Source organism: Diadema antillarum, unplaced genomic scaffold (genome assembly GCF_040938485.1).
Source record: "Diadema antillarum isolate AM-2024a unplaced genomic scaffold, OU_Dant_1.0 seq00000846_RagTag, whole genome shotgun sequence".
NCBI lineage: Eukaryota > Metazoa > Echinodermata > Echinoidea > Diadematoida > Diadematidae > Diadema > Diadema antillarum.
Window position 1 is genome coordinate 468546 of NW_027271720.1, and position 19285 is coordinate 487830.

At 38.8% G+C, this 19285-nt stretch overlaps 1 protein-coding gene across 1 annotated transcript in view; it reads right to left on the reverse strand.

Moving 5' to 3' along the window:
- The window catches only part of LOC139740278 (glutamyl-tRNA(Gln) amidotransferase subunit A, mitochondrial-like), a 68093-nt gene that overhangs the window by 24584 nt on the left and 24224 nt on the right, over positions 1 to 19285 (reverse strand). The window contains exons 9-10 of the mRNA XM_071650860.1: positions 11782 to 11899; positions 5021 to 5229 (exon numbers count right to left, since the gene is read on the reverse strand). Of these exons, the coding sequence (XP_071506961.1) occupies positions 5021 to 5229; positions 11782 to 11899 (327 nt within the window). The remainder of the gene's footprint in view (positions 1 to 5020; positions 5230 to 11781; positions 11900 to 19285) is intronic.

A 19285-nucleotide genomic window follows, 5' to 3' on the forward strand; every position in this document is an offset into this window, starting at 1 on the left:
AACACATGAAATATGGTCCATGACAAGCATACGCATCCATCAGTAATCGGAGATGGAAATCTCTTAAAAACGCTTGACTACTACAGCGTTGCCGACAATAGGGGTTGCTGAGCATTGAAAAAAAAAATGCCCCGGAAAATAAACTCTGGAACCTAACGTGGCTGACTACGATAAAATTCGCATAACAGAAATATGCCACACTTTCTTCCTGCCCCTATAAGAAAAGTGTGGCACACACTGATACTAACAAATTAACTTCCATATTTCAAAGGCACACTGCCAGATGTCAGCATGAGAATTCCATTATTTGTAGAAATGTGTCAAGAGGTTTGTGCTGATATTTCCATCAATATATTTATGGTATTTCATAACATCTCAAAGAGCTGCTGGTGCCTTCCACTTCAGTAAAAACAATAATAATAATAATAACAAAATCTTCAAGGTGTCTTGTACAGAGGTTAGGCTGAAACCAGTTGGGCAATTCTGTGGTTAGTAACGTTACATTTAAACAAATCTAGATATTTACTTTTACTACTAATCACAATTTATTCATTTCAAGTCAAAATCATGTTAATAACATGTTTATCCTTCCCATGTTTAGGATATAGAAAAGAATGAATACAATTCAATAAATATTAGAATTGCTATGGCCACTAAATTGGCAGGTTAGTAACGTTACGAAAAAAGGACATGACAAAAAAATCTATGTCTTGTAACAAAAAGTGTGCAAAAATTAAAGTTAGTTCAAACGAAGTGTTGTATTAATTTCAATTATTGTATCATGACAAATGTTCACACAAATATTTTTGACAGTTCTACCGATAATTTATTAGCTAGACCCCAAAAAGCTTGGTTAGTAATGTTACGGTTAGTAACATTACATTTGTCCGGACAAATTCCACAGGTCATTTCACCCTTTTGTAATTGACAAAATGTCACATGACTTCTGGAGTATTTAAATGTATTCATCTTTTACCCTTTAGCAAAACTTTGAGAAAAAATTTTCAAAGGAACCCACTGTAATTCGCATTTAAGTGAATTTCAGCGTCCCCAGTCCCACATGTACATTTTAAATGATGGTTTTATATCTCGCAACACCAATAGATATGAAAAATAAAATCTAATGAATTTGAAAGACCTTAATGATTGGTGAAAATCCATGGCATAAGTTGATACCTAAATCAAAGAGTGAGATAAAGAGGCACAATTTCTTTTATCCATGTCATGTCCACCTAACTGCAGAATTGCCCAGTTAGTGATTAGTTCAAAATCACATGATGAACTAATGGCATGCATTTATAATAAAATATGGGCAAAACATTACATGATTTAGAATAGCCCCATGGGGGAACATTTTACATCAAACAAATGGTAAATGATATTGAAAGATAGCACAGTAGTATAGAGCAGATGGAATAGATTTTCACGTACCAAGCAATGATGCAAATAATGTGTGATGGATACTGGTACTTTGTGACACATACAGAAATGCAAACAAGTTAGGAAATGAGGAAACTAGGGTGGTCGAGACTGGCAGTATAGCCATAGTCATGTGTAGTATAGAAGGGGTATAAGTGGCATGAGTGGAAGATGCATGAAATCTTTGGACAATCAAAACTTATTTTAATGGGATACATGTGAGAGTAATGGATTAACTGAACAATTCATCATGGAGTATTCATCTACGATTTCGATCAGGAACCACTTTCACGCAGATCCTAAAAGATGGCCTTGCAAAATGTAATGGATAACCTGTATATCCTTCCTCCCGATTTCTCTTGAGGTTGTGCACGTAGTTAAGGCTATATATATCTGTAACTATGTCATATGTTGTAAGTGCGCACACTGATTTTCATTATTACCTCCACCAAGGGAGGAGGTTATGTTTTCATTACTGTTGGTTTGTTTGTTTGTTTGTCTGTGCGCAAAATAACTCAAAACTTTGTGCATGGATATGCATTAAACTTGCAGGAAAGATTGAGAATGACACAAGGAAGAGATGATTGAATTTTGGTAGTGATCTGGAAATTTTTATGGATTTTACGAAGGATTTTTGATATTTTGGCAGGTAGGGTCAATGAACCTGGGAGTTCAACCTGTGCATTTTTTAGGTTTTTATACACACACTTAGTCCGTGTTCTAGTTTCTGTTAGGGCAAGGCGTGCCGCACAGCTGAAGGTTTATGACGTAACAAAGGCTTCTATATTGGGAAATTGGGCAATTTCTAAGCATGCATACTACACTTCTAGTACGTATGGGTGGAAATCACTGATCTCTATGGAAGAGCAAGATCATCGGTGGAAATGAAGTAGCTGCTTGGTGGAGGTCTGTGTTCTCAGAGTGCTTTTCTAGTTTATAATGAGCTAGTGATGGAGTCAATAAATATTGTTGATGACTTGAGGTGAAGGGAACACAGAAGAAAGTTTCATTCAAAAATCTTCACGATGCCTGCTGTGCGTCTTTATCAGAAGCCAAAGAGAAAAAAACTCTTATCTTTTAGCGATCGTGAATTCTGTAATCTCATTGGTCGATCATCCACTGAATATTTCCTGAATGTCGTAGAGGAGGTCGTTGCCCTGTATCTTGTATTCCATGTTTTGCATTGTTTTGATATTTGCACATCAAAGCTGCATGCATTTGAACTGTTAAAACTTACTTCTAACTAGCTGCAGAATTGCAGCATTTATGACAGAAAGACAAGAAAGCACAAGTGGTGAGTAGACCAAAGTTTCAGAAATAAGAATGAATATGTTTTCACCAAAAATTTACCAATGAGATTACATTACAAAACTCATGTAGACCTATACCTATACACTAAATGATAAAATTGTTACCCCCCGCCCAATTTGTTCTCACAAAATACTGAAAATATCTACTGTCTAATGCCATATTCCATTTAGCCCCTGGTCTCTTGGAATATGCCAGGAGACTACATATCGTCTGTTGAGAACGATAAGGGCGTTAAGTTGCCACAAAACTCATAGTGTTCAAGACCACTTAACGCCCTTCTCATTCTCAACATACGATATTTGCCGGAATTTTGTGAACATGCAGAGGGTAACTACTGGTAATAGTATTGCTCACATTGTATTGTAATATGCTTGCAATCAATGATGACTTACAAAACAAGTGTTTGAATTCAGTGCATTTTTGTGTACATTATTTGATAATGTTTGTAACTGTTTTACATTGATATAGCTGATTTTGGGTGCATACACTGGATGGGGAGGAAGGCCTCGAGCCTCGGTGATTAAGTTTGCCTTATCCTCCCCTGGCAACCAGCGGCATGCACCTGGAATCACCACAATTTTTATATCATGTAATACGATTTTATGTTTGTATTCTATATCCGCTTGTATTGTATGTTGAATTGCCGAATAAATAATAATAATAATGATAATAACAGGAGGGGTTTTACTTGCTAACTTATGAACCAAAAACATTAAGTTTGACACATACTCATGAGCAAACCAATGGGAGGGTTGAGATGCAATGTAATCATCACCTCATCTAATCTGCATATTACACAAATGTCGTTACAACCATGATCACATTTTGGTGCCGACATGCTAAAACCTGAATGTTTCATAACTTTCTTCATTTTTGCAACCAAATTCAATGAAACTCAATGTCCTATGCTGTCTGGCCCAATTTTACTCACACTTGAGCCAACTCAAACATATAGGCTAACTTTCCATTTTAATGGCGCATTTCAAAATTTTGTGCAGATTATCAATGCATACTGATAAAGCATCATTCTATACTGGGATCGAGGAAGTAGGAGAGAAACAAAATTAATGAGAAGACTCAAATTTAGTCCACGTACCAATCATGTGTCATGTGTATATCAAAATGCAATAAACACAGAGTTCTTACTTTCATTATTTATCTTCAGTGTCATTATCTCTACAGTGTAAACATTTGAAACCCATAAAACTATCATGTTGTGTTTTCATTTCTGGTAAAGAGGATCACACTTTCCTGAACTTTCCTGAACATTACGTCATGGGGGGGGGGGGGGGGGGGGGACTAGAGCGATTTGACTGCAGTTGATTTGGATGCTTCTGCTTTCTTCATTACATTTAGCCAGAAGTCCAGCAATCTTGACTAACGATGGAAGACTCACTTTTGACATTGTGTGAAAAAGGATATATTTCCTGATCCATGACTCAGCATATCTGGCTGAAGAACATTACCCCATTCCTTATGGGAACCCGGTATATCGGGTTCCCAAAATGTAGACAAGATTGTCTGCATTTGTGGCCTTTGAGATCTCGAAGTTTTGCTGGTGTGAACTTCCTGCCAAACTTCCCTCTCAAACTAGCGATATGTCACGGACCCCCGCCAATATCTTCTTGATCTTTGGGTAGTGTGAGCACTAGCAACACTAAAACTTTGCGAAGTCGGTCACAGAGACTCCAGCAGGTCTCCTGCTTGAGATTTGATTTCTCCCACCCTGGCTCTGTATCTCCCGCTTGAAATGATTTTTTACTTAGCGCCATTGTATGTTGAAAACTATTCACTAGATCTATGTCTATGGTAAGCCTGAGATAGCACGAGAGAGCATTTCTAGGACCCTCGAGCTTCCAAGGCCCTTAAGCGGGCCCTGGACCCTGGCCGCAAGGAACTTCGTGTGCGCTTCGCGCCCATCAAGTTGGAGTCTCCAGTTCGCTAGGGGTTTCAGGTGGGAGAATCTCCAGATCAGAAGGTGATTGGGGTTGGAGTCTCTGCTATCATGTGACTAGTCAACCACCTGTTTTTAGGCAGTGCCTGCAAAGAGTACGGTGTTGTACAGGTGTGCATTGTAACGTCACAACCACCAGCTGTCGGACGGTGCACTCTTCCTTCTTTCTTGCACACGTGCACCAGTGGCCCAAATTTCGAGATCTTAGTGATTCGAGAAGTTTGGCTGCCATTGTAGACAGACAACCAAATATCGCAAAGACTCTGCGATCTTAAGCTTCATGATCTTTTGCCAGCTTGACCGCAACTAATGACTGTCGAGTGTTCACTCTCTCACCTGCCAAATTCACCGGCGTCGTGAAGACGTCTTGCTTCTCGGTCTGCGCACGGCTGTCCACAGAGGAGAACTCGGCAAACGTCGGACTGTCCGAGATGGTCGTCGGGGTGAGGATGACGTCCACTCCCTGATTGCTGAAGGCCTCCTGAAAGTCGTTGGCGATGAGGCGTCGGACTCTCTGAGCATGCAGGAAGTAGCGCTCGTAGTTTCTGCGGAGATTAAATGGAAAGGGGCGAAGAGAGATGCACTGAAAATGCACAAGAAGAACATAAGCTTTATTTTAATTTCCTTTAACATCATTTCATCATTTTTGGCCCAATGCTCATGAGTATAACATTAGGTCTTCCATGTACTAAGTCTATGGAGGGGTATAAATGGTTTAAAACAGCCAGCCGGCATGACACTAATTTTTTTTCAACATGTGGGTGCTTTACCAGTAGTGCAGGTCACTTCTCAAAGTGTATACATCCATTCTCTTCAGTCAGTCTTGAGTCAAGACTATTCTTTTCTGACATTTGAACCTGCACTATTGTGTGTGTGTGTATGGGGGGGGGGGGGAGGAGAGGTGAGTAGGGAATTGGTACTGTAGCTCAGTCCTCGAAATAGCGGTGCTACATCACAATTCTTGGAGACACAGGTGAAATTCTCGCTAGGCATCTGAAGACACTCGGGGCTGATTTTTCAGAGTGTATAGAGATAAACAAAAAACAAGAAGTGACTTTGCTTAATTGAATTAATGGGGAGGAGGCAAGTGCATGACAAGTCTTGGCATAGGCATTTAACCTCATTAGCAATCAGGACATTCCCTAAGCCAAGATCATTTGCGGCAGGAAACGTCCCCCCAGTTTGAGAGGAGCCTAGTGCCTCCTCCATGGCCCCATGAACCAAGTTCTCACATTTGAGAACACTTTCTAGCCTGTTAGTGAACAATACTGTACTATGTGTATCAAAAGTATGAATGGTAAAGAGGTGAAAGACACTATGATTTATTCAACTGAGCTTGAATAAGGGGGTGTCTTTCACGGGATGTACGTCCATACATTATTTGTTTTATAAGAATTCGTAGGACATAGGCGTACACAGTCATGGTGTAAGCCATGGTCTAAGCCATGGCCTGTGTATATGAGCACAACCATTTCGTTTTTAAGGACGTCGCTATTAAAATTACGTGAAACTGAGAGTTTGATGATGGGCCTATATCAGAATAACTGACATGGCTATTGGCTTCATTATGCGCCATGATTCCAGATCAATTGGTGCTTAACAGCAATTGTCTATCGAAACGTGGGAAGGATCTTTGTAGGTGCTGAACAATATTGAATAATAATATATGGGATCTTATCATCCCACATGCAGCCTCTCCAATGTATATAGACACTGTTCTTCTTGCGATTCCTTTTTTAATATTACCCCAGCATTGTGAGACGGACATTTTGTATACCGCAGCCTTATCCACCCATCACAATACAGCAAGTCATTTAAGTGCAGAAGAAAAAAAAACCCCTACAAAATCCCAAATCCCACTTCTATGAAATTTACTTTTGATACCACATATTAGCACCACCTCAATGGAGGTACTTAGCAGTACATAGAAAACAGCATTTGGTAATTCTATACTTCAAACAGTCCCATCTGTAATGGAGGCAGGGAGCTGGAAAAGCGTCATCTCTCTTATAAATTTTAAGTAATTGACTTGAGTTGTCGTAACCTCTAATTCACTTTTAGTTTTAGTGCGGTATGTATCATTCAAAAGGTTTTCCCCAAGTGGGTAGTTTGGAATGATTAATGCCCTGAAGTTACTCGGGGCAATCAGTAACGTTCAAGGGTTCGAGCATGAATTCATAAAATATGAGCGTGGGGGCGAAGGGGAAGGGAGATGGGTGTTCACCTCTGCCAGTTTTCTGCTTTTTCTGATTGTCTTCTCCAGTAATGTCAGCTAAAAACAGGCAATACGACACCAGGGGGGCATTTCATGAAGGAACTTGTCGGATAAAATATCTGACAAGTCAATTATATCCGACAAGTTCAGAGAAATCAGCCAATCAGACTAAAGAATTTCTCAAAACATGTCGGATATAATTGACTTGTCAGATATTTTATCCGACAAGTTCCTTCATGAAATGCCCCCCTGAAGTGATCGTCTTACTGCTTGATTTGTATACCAACTCCGCAACAGCACGACAGGCCTGATACAATTTATGAATAAACACTTTTCTTCCAAGGACCTAAAACCAAGCTAACCCATTCACCCCTACACCCACCCGGAGTGCTCAATTCATTTTAACCCAATTGAAGACTAGTCCTGTCTAAGGCTGCGTTTATCTAACTTGAGAGAGAGAATCACGTTTCCAAATGCGTTTGCAACGGTGTTTGTAAACGTGGTTTGAAACGTGATTCTCGAGGAGCCCCGTTTATCTAACCATCATACAATCGCGATTCCAGTGGTGTCACTGCGCAGCTGCTTTGCGCCGCTTGACACGGGAAGTAAAGGTCAACTTCATACCACCAAACCTGCCTCATCTTTTACACACAAATAATGGGCAGAGAACACAACCGGAAACAGCTGGGATATGACCTTGAGATATAAACGCGTTTCAAAACAGCATTGCGTTTATCTACTCACAGAACAGCGATCGTGGTCTCAAACACGTTTCAAAACGCCCTTTGAGAGGCGTTTCAAAACGGCGTTCCTAAACGCATTTGAAACCACGGTTGCGTTTATCTAACCCTTGAAAATGCCTCAAACGCGTTTAGGACCGTGATTCTGCCTCAGAAAATTTTTAGATAAACGCAGCCTATTACATGTACATGACTGTATACTCAGACAGGTGTCAATGGGAAAAGCATGTCATGCTAAAATTAGCTTGTCCTCTTCAGCAGGTTAATTTCTATGAATGTACTTTGCTTGTATATGTCCTTGCCATATTAGGCAGGCCTTAGACAAGCTTCATATTTGCCAAAAAGTGTTTTTTTGTGTGTTTTGTTTCGTTCAGCACAGCATAACCTTTGAAATGTTAGTGCACCTGTGTATGTTAAAGTCTTTGCTATAATTTTTAAATGATCTGAAATGTTCTCTGTGGGAGGGTACATGGCCTTTCAACATCATTAGGTATTGCCATGCTAATTTTGAATATGCTGGTGTTTCTCATGAGCATGTCTATTTACTCTTCTTTTTTAATCATTATTATCATTATTATCATTATTATTATCATTATTATTGCATTATCATTATAAAAAGTTATTATTGTCATTCATACATTCATATATTCATATATTCATATATTCATATATTCATTCATTCAAAATCTATTTACTTACTTACCTATAATTTTGGCAATTGGCAAGATGCCACATCCAGTATGTGACTTTAAAAACAAAAAAAAAAAAAAAAATATATATATATATATACAGTTGAACCTCTCTTATCCGGCCTCCCTTTATCCGGATCTCTCTATTATATGGACGCAATCTCGCCGTGATTTTTTAAAAATAATTACGGGAGGAAAGGGGGATTCCCAACTCCTACACAAACACACATGAATTACATATACTTGATACATTTCTTAATAATTATTTAGGTAAATCATCCCAAGAATTTATAAAAGAAAATGATTTCATTCTTGCAAACACGAACCTCTATTTTGGGGTCTGTTGCTGAGTGTAACAATGAAAAGGTTGCAGTATACACATTACTACATGTGGTACTACAATGGGCTACATCAGTACATGTGTATGTATATGTACATGTATAAAGCATTGAGTCTCCCGTATCCGGCCAAATCCCTTATCCGGATGAGCCCCGGTCCTGACTTGTCCGGATACGAGAGGTTCAACTGTATATATATATATATGTATGTGATAACCTAACTTGTATACCCTGTAATGTAACAAATCTGGTCTGGTCATGTGTGGGAGCTGGAATCACAGCATCCCAGGGGAAAGTGGGCGTGTCAGAAAAGAACTGCACCTCCTCTCTGGGAACAGAGGAGTCATTGTGGCCTTTGTGACTCAGTGGACAAGAGCATGTATTGGATTCGAAATCTTGAGGTCTAAGTCCTGGTCCAAGTCCTGGTTCAAGTCCTGCATCAAGCAGTATATTTGCACCCTCAGGAAGGGTGCCTTGTAGTCCCTACCACCACATCCTTCAGAGGGAGACTTACAATTTGGTGATCATAGTCTTTCTTGCTCATCTAGAGGCATTTAATCAATTTCCAAATATTACTATTATCAATATACGATGTAAAATCTTAAAGTTGGTTGGGGGTGGGGACTGGTTATTTGGTTTCTTACATTTAGATAAGTCTACAGAAAAAATACAAACAAAGAGGAGAAAAGAATTTTGGAGAATTCTGAAATCTGATCAGATAAACAGGAAACAGATAGACTGAAAATGTTTCATTCAACATTATACACCTGCCTAAATAATAAGTATTGACCAAGGCAGGAAATGGGGCATATGTTCAGCAATACAAGACTTAAAAAAAAACAAACAAACAAACAAACAAACAAACAAACAAACAAACAAACAAACAAAAGTACTTCTTCTAGAATTCGATGATAGGGTCTTCAGAAATAACTAAAGGGTCAGATGCCCATTTTTGTACTGCATACATGTGCAGTAGAATGTGCAAAATCATTCATGGCGAGGATTTCTTGTTATGGGAAAGTAACTTTCAAATCAAAATCATTATTTCCTTGGAGAGAGATTAGTGATTACATAATCAAATGGTATGTCTTTTCTTCATGTATATTGCAAGAATTAAAAAGAAGAAGAAGAAGAAGAAGCTAGAAACAGCCACACCACATGATTGATCAACATATTTTGGAGATGACTCCATGAATGCAGCAGACAGGGTAATAAGGGTGATCAGACTTCGACACGCAACAGCTAGCACTGACCATTAGTCAGACTGAGTGGTTTGGTGTAGACGGCCAGAGCGTCTTGACCAGCCCAGACTGACTGGAGTCCGAGAGGGTGTGAGAATGAATGGTCAGTTACCGTAGGTCATGCTGGACAGTTTAAAAAAAAGGGGGGGGGGGGGGGGACTTCACCAGAAGGGCAGACACAGCAAAAGGGCCAAACCATACCACGAGCGACTGACCAGCCACATCTGGCCATGCTTGACCAAAGGCTGGCAAAGTGCCTATTAAAAGCTTCACACCTTTTTCTACAGCACCAAGACTTCCTCATACTATAGGCCTACCACTTCCAAAGTGATTGTAAAGGACACATCAATTTAGAATCCTGGACTATAACTGATCACAGGGAGACAAACATACACAACTCAAGCTTTTACGGTCCCTTTTGCAAGGGGGACTTTAAAGCCATTGGTGCCCACGGTGCATGCTTTCAATTAGCATTCTTTGGCAACCATGTAAAATAACAAACCATAAGTCATGCTCATCTCTCAGTTTACATTTGCTGCTATATTTGCCCAGAGGTCCATTTCATGAGGTCATCACATAAAACTTTCAACATAAATCTCAGGATGGCCAGAGAGCAACTGGTATACGGGAACCTGGTATACCAGGTTCCAAAGATGAAGACAAGAGTGCCTGCTTTCATAGCCAAAATCCATGCTTCTTTGTGTTATAAAGTCCCCCAAAATGGATGTGATAAAAAAGATCTGAGTTTATTCTATCAGGGGCCCGTTTCATAAAACTTGTCATCAGTGACAAGTTGTCATAGATGTGACAAGCTACTGAAATACTTGCATCTGATTGGCTGAGAGCAAATTTGTCATAGAAATGTGGCAGTTGTCACTGATAGCAAGTTTTATGAAACGGGCCCCAGCACTTGATCTCTTTCTGTTGGAAGAATTTGTATATCACAGTATTTTTTTACCTTTGTTCTGATTTAGTTTGTCCTTGCTCTGCTACAAAACTCGTATGAACATACATTGTACATTAGTGATCAAAGCTCATCACAGTAGATATCTGTGTTCGCTGACCCCAGTCATTGCATTCTGGTGCCTGATATGTGTAGAACAAAAAGAGCCTGTGAGGCCATCAGCACACCCTCTATTCAGTCGCCCCGATCGATATTTTTTTTGTTCAAGGGCACATGTAGTTGACCGTGGGGAGGGGATGCATGGACCGCTTGACTGCCATTGCACAGGTGGATTACAAACCTGTCCATTCTCTAACGACGGGCAAAAAGAATCTTGTTTGGGGACATTGAAGTTATTTAGAGAATTGCAGAAGGAACGGGTTACATACTAAGTTAAGGTAACAAAATACTTGAAACAAATAAACAACAACAACAACAACAACAACAAGACGGTTACAGCTCGTTATTCCGAAGATTCGTTATTCCGAAGATTCGTTATTCCGAAGATTTGTTATTCCGAAAGATTTGTTAATCCAAAAATGACATAGGGTTTGTTATTCCGAAGGTTCATTAATCCGAAAATGAAATAAGGTTCGTTATTCCGAAGGTTCGTTGATCCGAAAATGAAACAAAGCTCATTGTTCCGAAGGTTCGTTACGGACCTTATATCACTTCGGATCAACGAACCTTCGGAATAACGAACCCTATTTCATTTTCGGATTAACGAACCTTCGGAATAATGAACCCTATTTCATTTTCGGATAACCTTCGGAATAACGACACAAATGTTCGGATTAACGAACCCTTTTTCATTTTCGGATTAACGAACCTCTAGGTATAGGAAATTTGTGTGTTTCGCATTAACGAACCTTTGGAATAACGAACCTTCGGAATAACGAACAGCACCCCAACAAGACACCCATAAACTGACCTTTCAAGGAGAAAATAATTCCCGGCCAGAATCCGACCTCTGACCACGTCGAGGAAGCTCTGGTGTCTGGTCTGGGCAAAGAGTTCCTCCGTAGACTTGCCCTCTGAACTCCGATGACCTGTGGGGTTAGAAGTCAATAGAATATGGCGCGATCCAATCAAAATCCTCTTTCCCACCCAACCATACCATACAGGTGGTCTTTTGTTTCCAATGGATGTTCATGAATGTATTGTAAAGTCCAGAAATTTTTGAGTGCATCAAACTTTTCCGAAAGTAAAATGCACACAAATGTGCAATGTATTGCATTGAATGCCAGCGACTATTCATGAAAGTTTCATGCCGCAAAAAAAAAAAAGATCATCAGCTAAAATTCTCAAATGTTTCATGCTGTAAATGTTCCTGGTTTTATACCCTCAAAGGAATCAATACAATTTCAGGTGGAAACACACAAAGTCATAATTATGTATATGATTATACATACATACACACACACAAACACAAAACACAACTGCAAAGGAATTTAAACAGAAAATGTGTCTACCAAAAAATGTTTTAACAGCTTGATAACTTTTGAGTCTTCATGTTTGCAATTGATTCCACTTAATAAGTTAAACATTGTCCTTGGTCTGAGCACTACATTTAGACCCCGTTTACAGTGCGAGGCTCGGCCTCTACCTTCATTTCAGTGTAAACGCGCAAAAGGCCAAATGCGAGGCCAAAATTGGCCTCGCATTTGGCCTCGCTCTGGAGGTGGTCTCGGCCGCGGCCGAGCCGCGGCCGAGCCTGGCCTTTTCTCAGTGTAAACGCAAACTGGGCCAATGCGCGGCCAATTTTAGTCTGGCTTCCAAACCCTCTGCCTGTACTACTTCGCTGTTCAGGATATTAACCCCCTCAACGTCGAAAACTAGTATAGTTTAAGGTAGTTTTGTCCTGCAAAGGATTTTTTCCTTCGGCAAATGCCTTTGCCCGAACGGCGACTTCGTCGCCACAGAATTCATTTGGCAAAGGGTCTGAAAACCAGATAATACCAAATTGCGTTTGTTTACAAGCAGAGCGCCACTACGGCAAAATATTGAAAGGTTTGAATCAAAAGCGCGGCCGAGCCCGACAGTGTAAACAGAAAAAATTGCGGGGCCCGGCCTCGCAATTGAGGCTGGGCTCGGCCGCAGCTCGGCCGCGGCTCGGCCCAGCCCCGCACTGTAAACGGGGTCTAGGCCTTGTGGCTATTGATACTGTGATTACACCCATAAGCTTTACAAATCTGTAATTTTTTTATTCTGACTAAATGGGCTAAAACATCCCATTGCCGACTTTATTTTGTTTTTGATTAGTTATTACCAGACCAACATCGCAACATGGATCTTCTCAAGTATTCAAGAAATCATAAAATGTTGCCTTCTGCAGGTTTTCTTTTCACACATCGTTTGAAAAACTGCAGTCAAGCTTCAAAGAACAAATGTTTACACTGATTTTGAGCATTGTACTTCAAATGGGATGGATGTGATTACTCCTCTGTGCATCCTAAATAGACGTGGCAGTCGTCTGTACATATGGTATACGTCGGCTGCACATCTTGTCAGTCGGTCGTCTGCTTTGGAGCATGTGAGGATCAATCATGGCTGACGAGAAGCCCATCATCATAAACACATGCAAGGCATTACAATTTGACCACATTGCATTAGCTGATTGCTCATCACTCACTGGCTGCCACATCTACCATGAAAGCAATAATCACCACTGCATCATGTGGCATTAATGGTACCCACCACATACATTCTTTCAACTAGAAATGTTGCTATGGTGACTGGTATGTCTCTGCTAGATTGTTTTTATTGTCCCAATGGGCATACAGTAGGCCTACATCTTGACAATGTGAGAACAACAGCATCACATGATACTGATAGGCACAAAAGTGAAATAACATTTTTCTAAAGTTTAAATCAATTGATGAAATGTATGAAACATGAATATGTTATGCAGATAATCATGATATTAGTAAATTTGTAATAACATTGTTTTAACTGTATGATACTGAATATTTCGCGGGGTTTTTATTTTCACCAATTTTGCAAGTAGGGGGCTATTCGCGAAATTAAAGACATGCGAAGATATTGACACTCATCCTAATGTGAATGTGACGTACACGTGTACATTTCTCTGTTCAGTACAGGACTCCATGATCACTAATTCAACCACTCACGAAATCGTCAGAAATTCCTGATTCCCAAATATTTAGACTCATGAAATATATGGCTTATACAGTATCCCGAGCATGGCACGCTAGAAAGTGTCGTATTTGAGCATACAATGCATCTCTCTTATCCGGCCAAATTGATTATCTGGACACCCGCCAGTCCTGACATGGCCAGATAATTGAGGTCCTAGTGTATTCATTTTTGCTTCTACAGGCAACAGACATTGCTTTCACACATACCGAGAGTGCTTAATTTGAAACACAATAAGCCAGTTCGGAGATAGCTCATGTGCACATGGGTACAAATGACCTTTCATTTTTCTCAGTTGGTTGGGCACTTCACTCATTTCAAAGTAACATAATGCAGCTGCTTGCCCAACATAGCAATTTATGGAACTCGTATTCTCACAAAGAATGAACCTGTGTAGATGAAGTGACCGGAATGTTTCGTCAATCAACACTTTGGGAAGCATCTATTTCATTGTGCTGTTTTGAATACATTAACAAACTTTTTCTGTTAACATTGCCAAATACTAGGCTTGCTGTCAGGTGGATATACTGGCAGGCACCATTTATAAGAATTCCATGAACAATCATAGCATTACAGATGGTTATCTCAGTGAAATTAAAGACCAACCTGTCTCTCGGTACAAATGACCTTTTTCTGCTCATGCTCAAACTGGAACCCCGAACTGGCTCATTGTAATGATGCATCACTAGAATCAAATATGTTTCAAATTATTTAAAAAAAAAGCATCCTTGCCGTGTGAATACAAACTGGAATTGAGGAGGGTGATTTGAATAATTACTTGTAATTCCAGTTGTGTTTCAAATGATAGTCTAGAGGTGCTTTCTTATCACGTTTCACCAGAACTATGGAGAGAAACAGTCATGTGGACGGATTGACCGCCAATCATGTTTTGGGAGCAGAGCTCGTTGACCTTCGAACTACGTCCACGAAATACTATGAACGCCCTTCAAATGCTCAAACTGCAGTCATGGATAATTGAGCCACCACAATGAAAAGCACTGTCTTCAATCCAAATCTAAAAGTCTTCATCTTTTATCAAAAAAGTCTCAAATAAAGAATTTCCTGATATACCGCATATGGCTGAAGCACTGAATTAGATTTGTTAATGTAGTCACTGTTCGCTGCACTTCAACAGCAGGTATATGGCCCAGTTTGTGGAAATCAATCATGCTTCTGGGTTATGGTACTGGTAGACATTATTTATAATCTTGGCATCTCACCAATGTTTACGATCCCATAAAAGTCCCCTAAACCACTGTATTCCTACACACACCGCAAGCATTCAACCTTTCTAGCTTTTCAACAATATTTCTCAGTAGTCAAGTGAATGCATAGACTTCAGACTGCAGGTCATAATTTTCCTCTGTTAGCAGAAATAAACAAACCCAGGTTCAGTTGAATTTGTGGTCTTCCTTACAGGGAATAATTTTCCTGGTATCGCATCGCAATTTGCTAGATGCATTTTTACACCACTGCCACACAAACTAACTTTTGTGTAGCAGTTTCCTTATACATAGAAGTGTACAGGATATCATTGAAGACATTTTTCATCAGCTGAAATTGCTAAAATCAAATTTGAGTTTGAAAATCATTCCCTGCCTTACTTTTATCATTGAGCTTCTCAAGTTTGAAACCATGTACCACGTAAAGGCAATATTAGGAGGAACATTATCTAGATTTAATTTTTCAGCTCAAACTAGAAAATGGATCTGTTAAAGGTCCTGTTTACCTTTGGGAGTAGTGATTTCAAAAATTTTCAAGATATCACATTTGATGCATATGTGTAGGTCTATTCGATCACAAAACATCCTACTACATAATAGTTTTGCGATAAAACCTAAAATATGAGGAGATATCAGTGTTTTTCTCAATGAACTGTTAACTGTAGACAGTTTAGTCTGAAAACATTTTATCATAACTATTGTTCACATTTTGTGTATTTAACAACACTTAACATCGATTATACTGATTCAAATTTTTACAGTGGTTGTTTCTATTCCTAACACACATTTTAGAACTATTTTAAAGCACTAATGCTGTTTCATCTGCAAATGATAAATTATGCCTCTAAGATTCCTTTTTTTTGGTCCAAATCAAAATGAAAAGTTTCAAATTAAAAGATGCATCAGGTCTACAAAAAACAACAAAAGCAACAAAAATACCCCCCAAACAAAAACAAAAGACAACTTATCAGGAAATGTCCTTCTTAACAGATGTCTGTTCTTGTGAATGATGAAAAGACTGAATACAGAACATAAAGTTGGGAAAAAGAAGAAAAAAACCCAAGTACAATGAATCCTAAAGCAAGAAGGTTGCAAATAGAACAAGGGCTTATTGAAGCTTTGTATAAAATCTCATATTGTGTATACATGTGTGTCCAATTCATTTACCGTGTCGTATCGAAAATTTACCTTCATGTCAGACAAATAGATTTCACCAGCAAGTGCGAAAACAGAAATCAAATCATAGAGAGTAGTTCATTTGCACCTTGGATGTTTTGTTATTTGTGACGCTGCATGACAAAATCACAAAAAAGTCTTGTCCCTACGTAGATTCTTAGTTAAGTGTGGATACTGAAAGAGCAGACTCTAAGCTTTAAAATGACATATATTTTCATACAAAATGAAAAACAAAAAGAAAAAGAATATGAATGCAATGCAGTGTATTGAAGATGAAATATGTTGGATAAACTTGTTGTTTGCAAAACCTCAACGCAAACAAGGGAACAAACGTGAAAGTCGAATCGAGGGTTGCTGACGATTAAGATTACAAAGATGACAAAAGAAATGCCTGGAACTTTGCCTATTGCCAAAGAATAAGCCTGCTGCATTGATGATGGACAGGACATTAGCAGCAATGAGAAATAAAAAGGTACAAACACGATACAAATCCCTCACACACCACGAGAGGCAGATTCAATTATAAACAGAACAGGGAAGACTGGAGGCCAACCACCATTGTTTCTCTGATACAATGAAACGAAGTCGAGTCTTTCTCTTGCTGGGGGCCGAAGGGGATTATAGTAAAAGTCGTGCCAAAATGTAAGTGACGTCCGCTCAGTGTTCTTGGGTATTAACCCCAGTGGAAGATATACATGTTTTAGAGTACAGCTGTATGATTTGTTTGAAAAGCGCATTGAAATTCTTTTCAAGTCTGAAAAGCGCTATATAAGAATTTGTTGTTATCATTATTATCATTATTATTATCATTATCATTATTAATAATAATAATAATAATATTATTACTATTATTATTATTATTATTATTAATATTATCATTATTATTATCATTATTATTATTACTATTATTATTATTATTATTATCATTATTATTATTATTATCATCATTATTATCATTATTATTATTATTATTATTATTAGTAGTAGTAGTAGTAGTAGTAGTATTGTTATTATTATCATTATTATTATCATTATTTTCTATACATGGCCAAGTACCCAGCTTCTTGTCAGGTGGACGTACTAGCAAATACCATGCATGTATGAGGATTACATAAAAAGTCACTTTATCAAGGGTGCATATCTCAGTGAATTATGCATTATAGTGCAAATGACCTTTTTCTGCTCATGTCCAAAATGAAACTCAATGAACTGGCTTCTATATTGTTACAATCTAAAGAGTACAATAGTGCAAGTAACTATTATGAGTTGACTACTTAAGAGTCTATCATGGGAGTCAGTGTACAGGCATGACACCATTGTGTGTCATGAAAAAAAAAAAACCTTCAATAGCGAAAGTGTTTGATGGTTATATTTCCTGGAGATGGTCACATGACGAGTAGTCAATCAAAAATATATTAGATTCTCATTGAATAGGGAGAGAGAGAGACACAGAATGACTCTAGGATGTCACAGTTCATGCTTATTGTACACAGCCCTGAAAATTCAGCCCGCCATTTCGGTTTCTCGGCATTTCTGAATTAAATTGTATCAAATGATATAATTTCACACTGTGACATTCCAGCATTACTATGTAATGAAAAAAAGAAGAAGAAGTTAATCCTACTACTCCCTCAAAGTAATTCAGCCATGCAAATAGCAAAGTTCCGTGTCTGAGCCAGTGTTTTTTTTTTTCAAAGTATGCAGAAAAAGATAAAAGGTAAAGAAACAACTTTTATGAGTTATCTGTTCTGTGTCCTCGAGAAACCATCCAGCAAAAACCAGACTCACACACAATGGCAAAAGAAAAATTACCCACTGACTGTAGACATCAAAACAAAATTAATCTGGCCAGAAGGACAGGAAAGAAATTGTTGAAACTCAGAAAGCATACCTTCAAGGTAGCACACCAATGCCCAAACTCTGTGTTCTGACGACAGCAACTACGCTTGTACAACTGGCATTTACGTACAATGACGTATCGGTAGTCTAGAAACCCCATTGGAAATTGAATTCAGCAGACTTCGACGCCGCATGTAGCATTTTCAAAGCAACATCACAGCTTGCCTACATGTAGCACTGAAAGGTGTGACGTGGGAGCATGTATAATTTTTGAACTACTCCAAAAACTTGCAGCTCTATTTACCCATTGAAGACAGACTGACAGACTGACATAGACAGACAGACATAACACATATTTCCTACAGACACCAGCCTGAGAATACTTGGGACTAGTCTTCAACGGGTTAACAGCTAAAAAAGAACTGTGCCATATAAATTTTCTACATCTATCAGTGAATCGAAAAGTGAACCCCCTATCCCACACAAACACACATTACCCATAAAGAAGCTATCTTTTTGGTTTTAATATATTTCTTTGATTTTTCATCAGAATCACTATACGTATATTATCAATAAGGTTCTGTCACAGATGGGTCTGTGCTGCCGATGCCAGGACCATGCCTTCAAACCTGCCAAATTCATGGTCACGCACCGCCTATTGTCGCCTTCACATTTAGAGCCACGTGGTTATGTAACCATGTCTTTCCTCAAGATAGTCGTCGCATGGTCACTAACATTGCCAGTTGGTCCTGGCCAAACGTGCCTTTGCTGCTTAAATGTCTAATAACATCCTCGGTATTCCATCTTTGTTTTGTTTCACTTTTGTTTTTCAAGAGCAATTTATTGTTGATTAATCTTTTGATTATGTGACTGTCATACATCATCCCTTGGGTGACAAGACCTTGTATCTCAAAATCATGAATTTTTCGCAGAGCAAAAACAAGCTTTTTTTTCCAACTATAATTTCTTTTTTAACCCTTAAAAAAAATAACCTGAACATCAACATCAAATAGTGTAAAAACATTGTTTTGGATTACATCA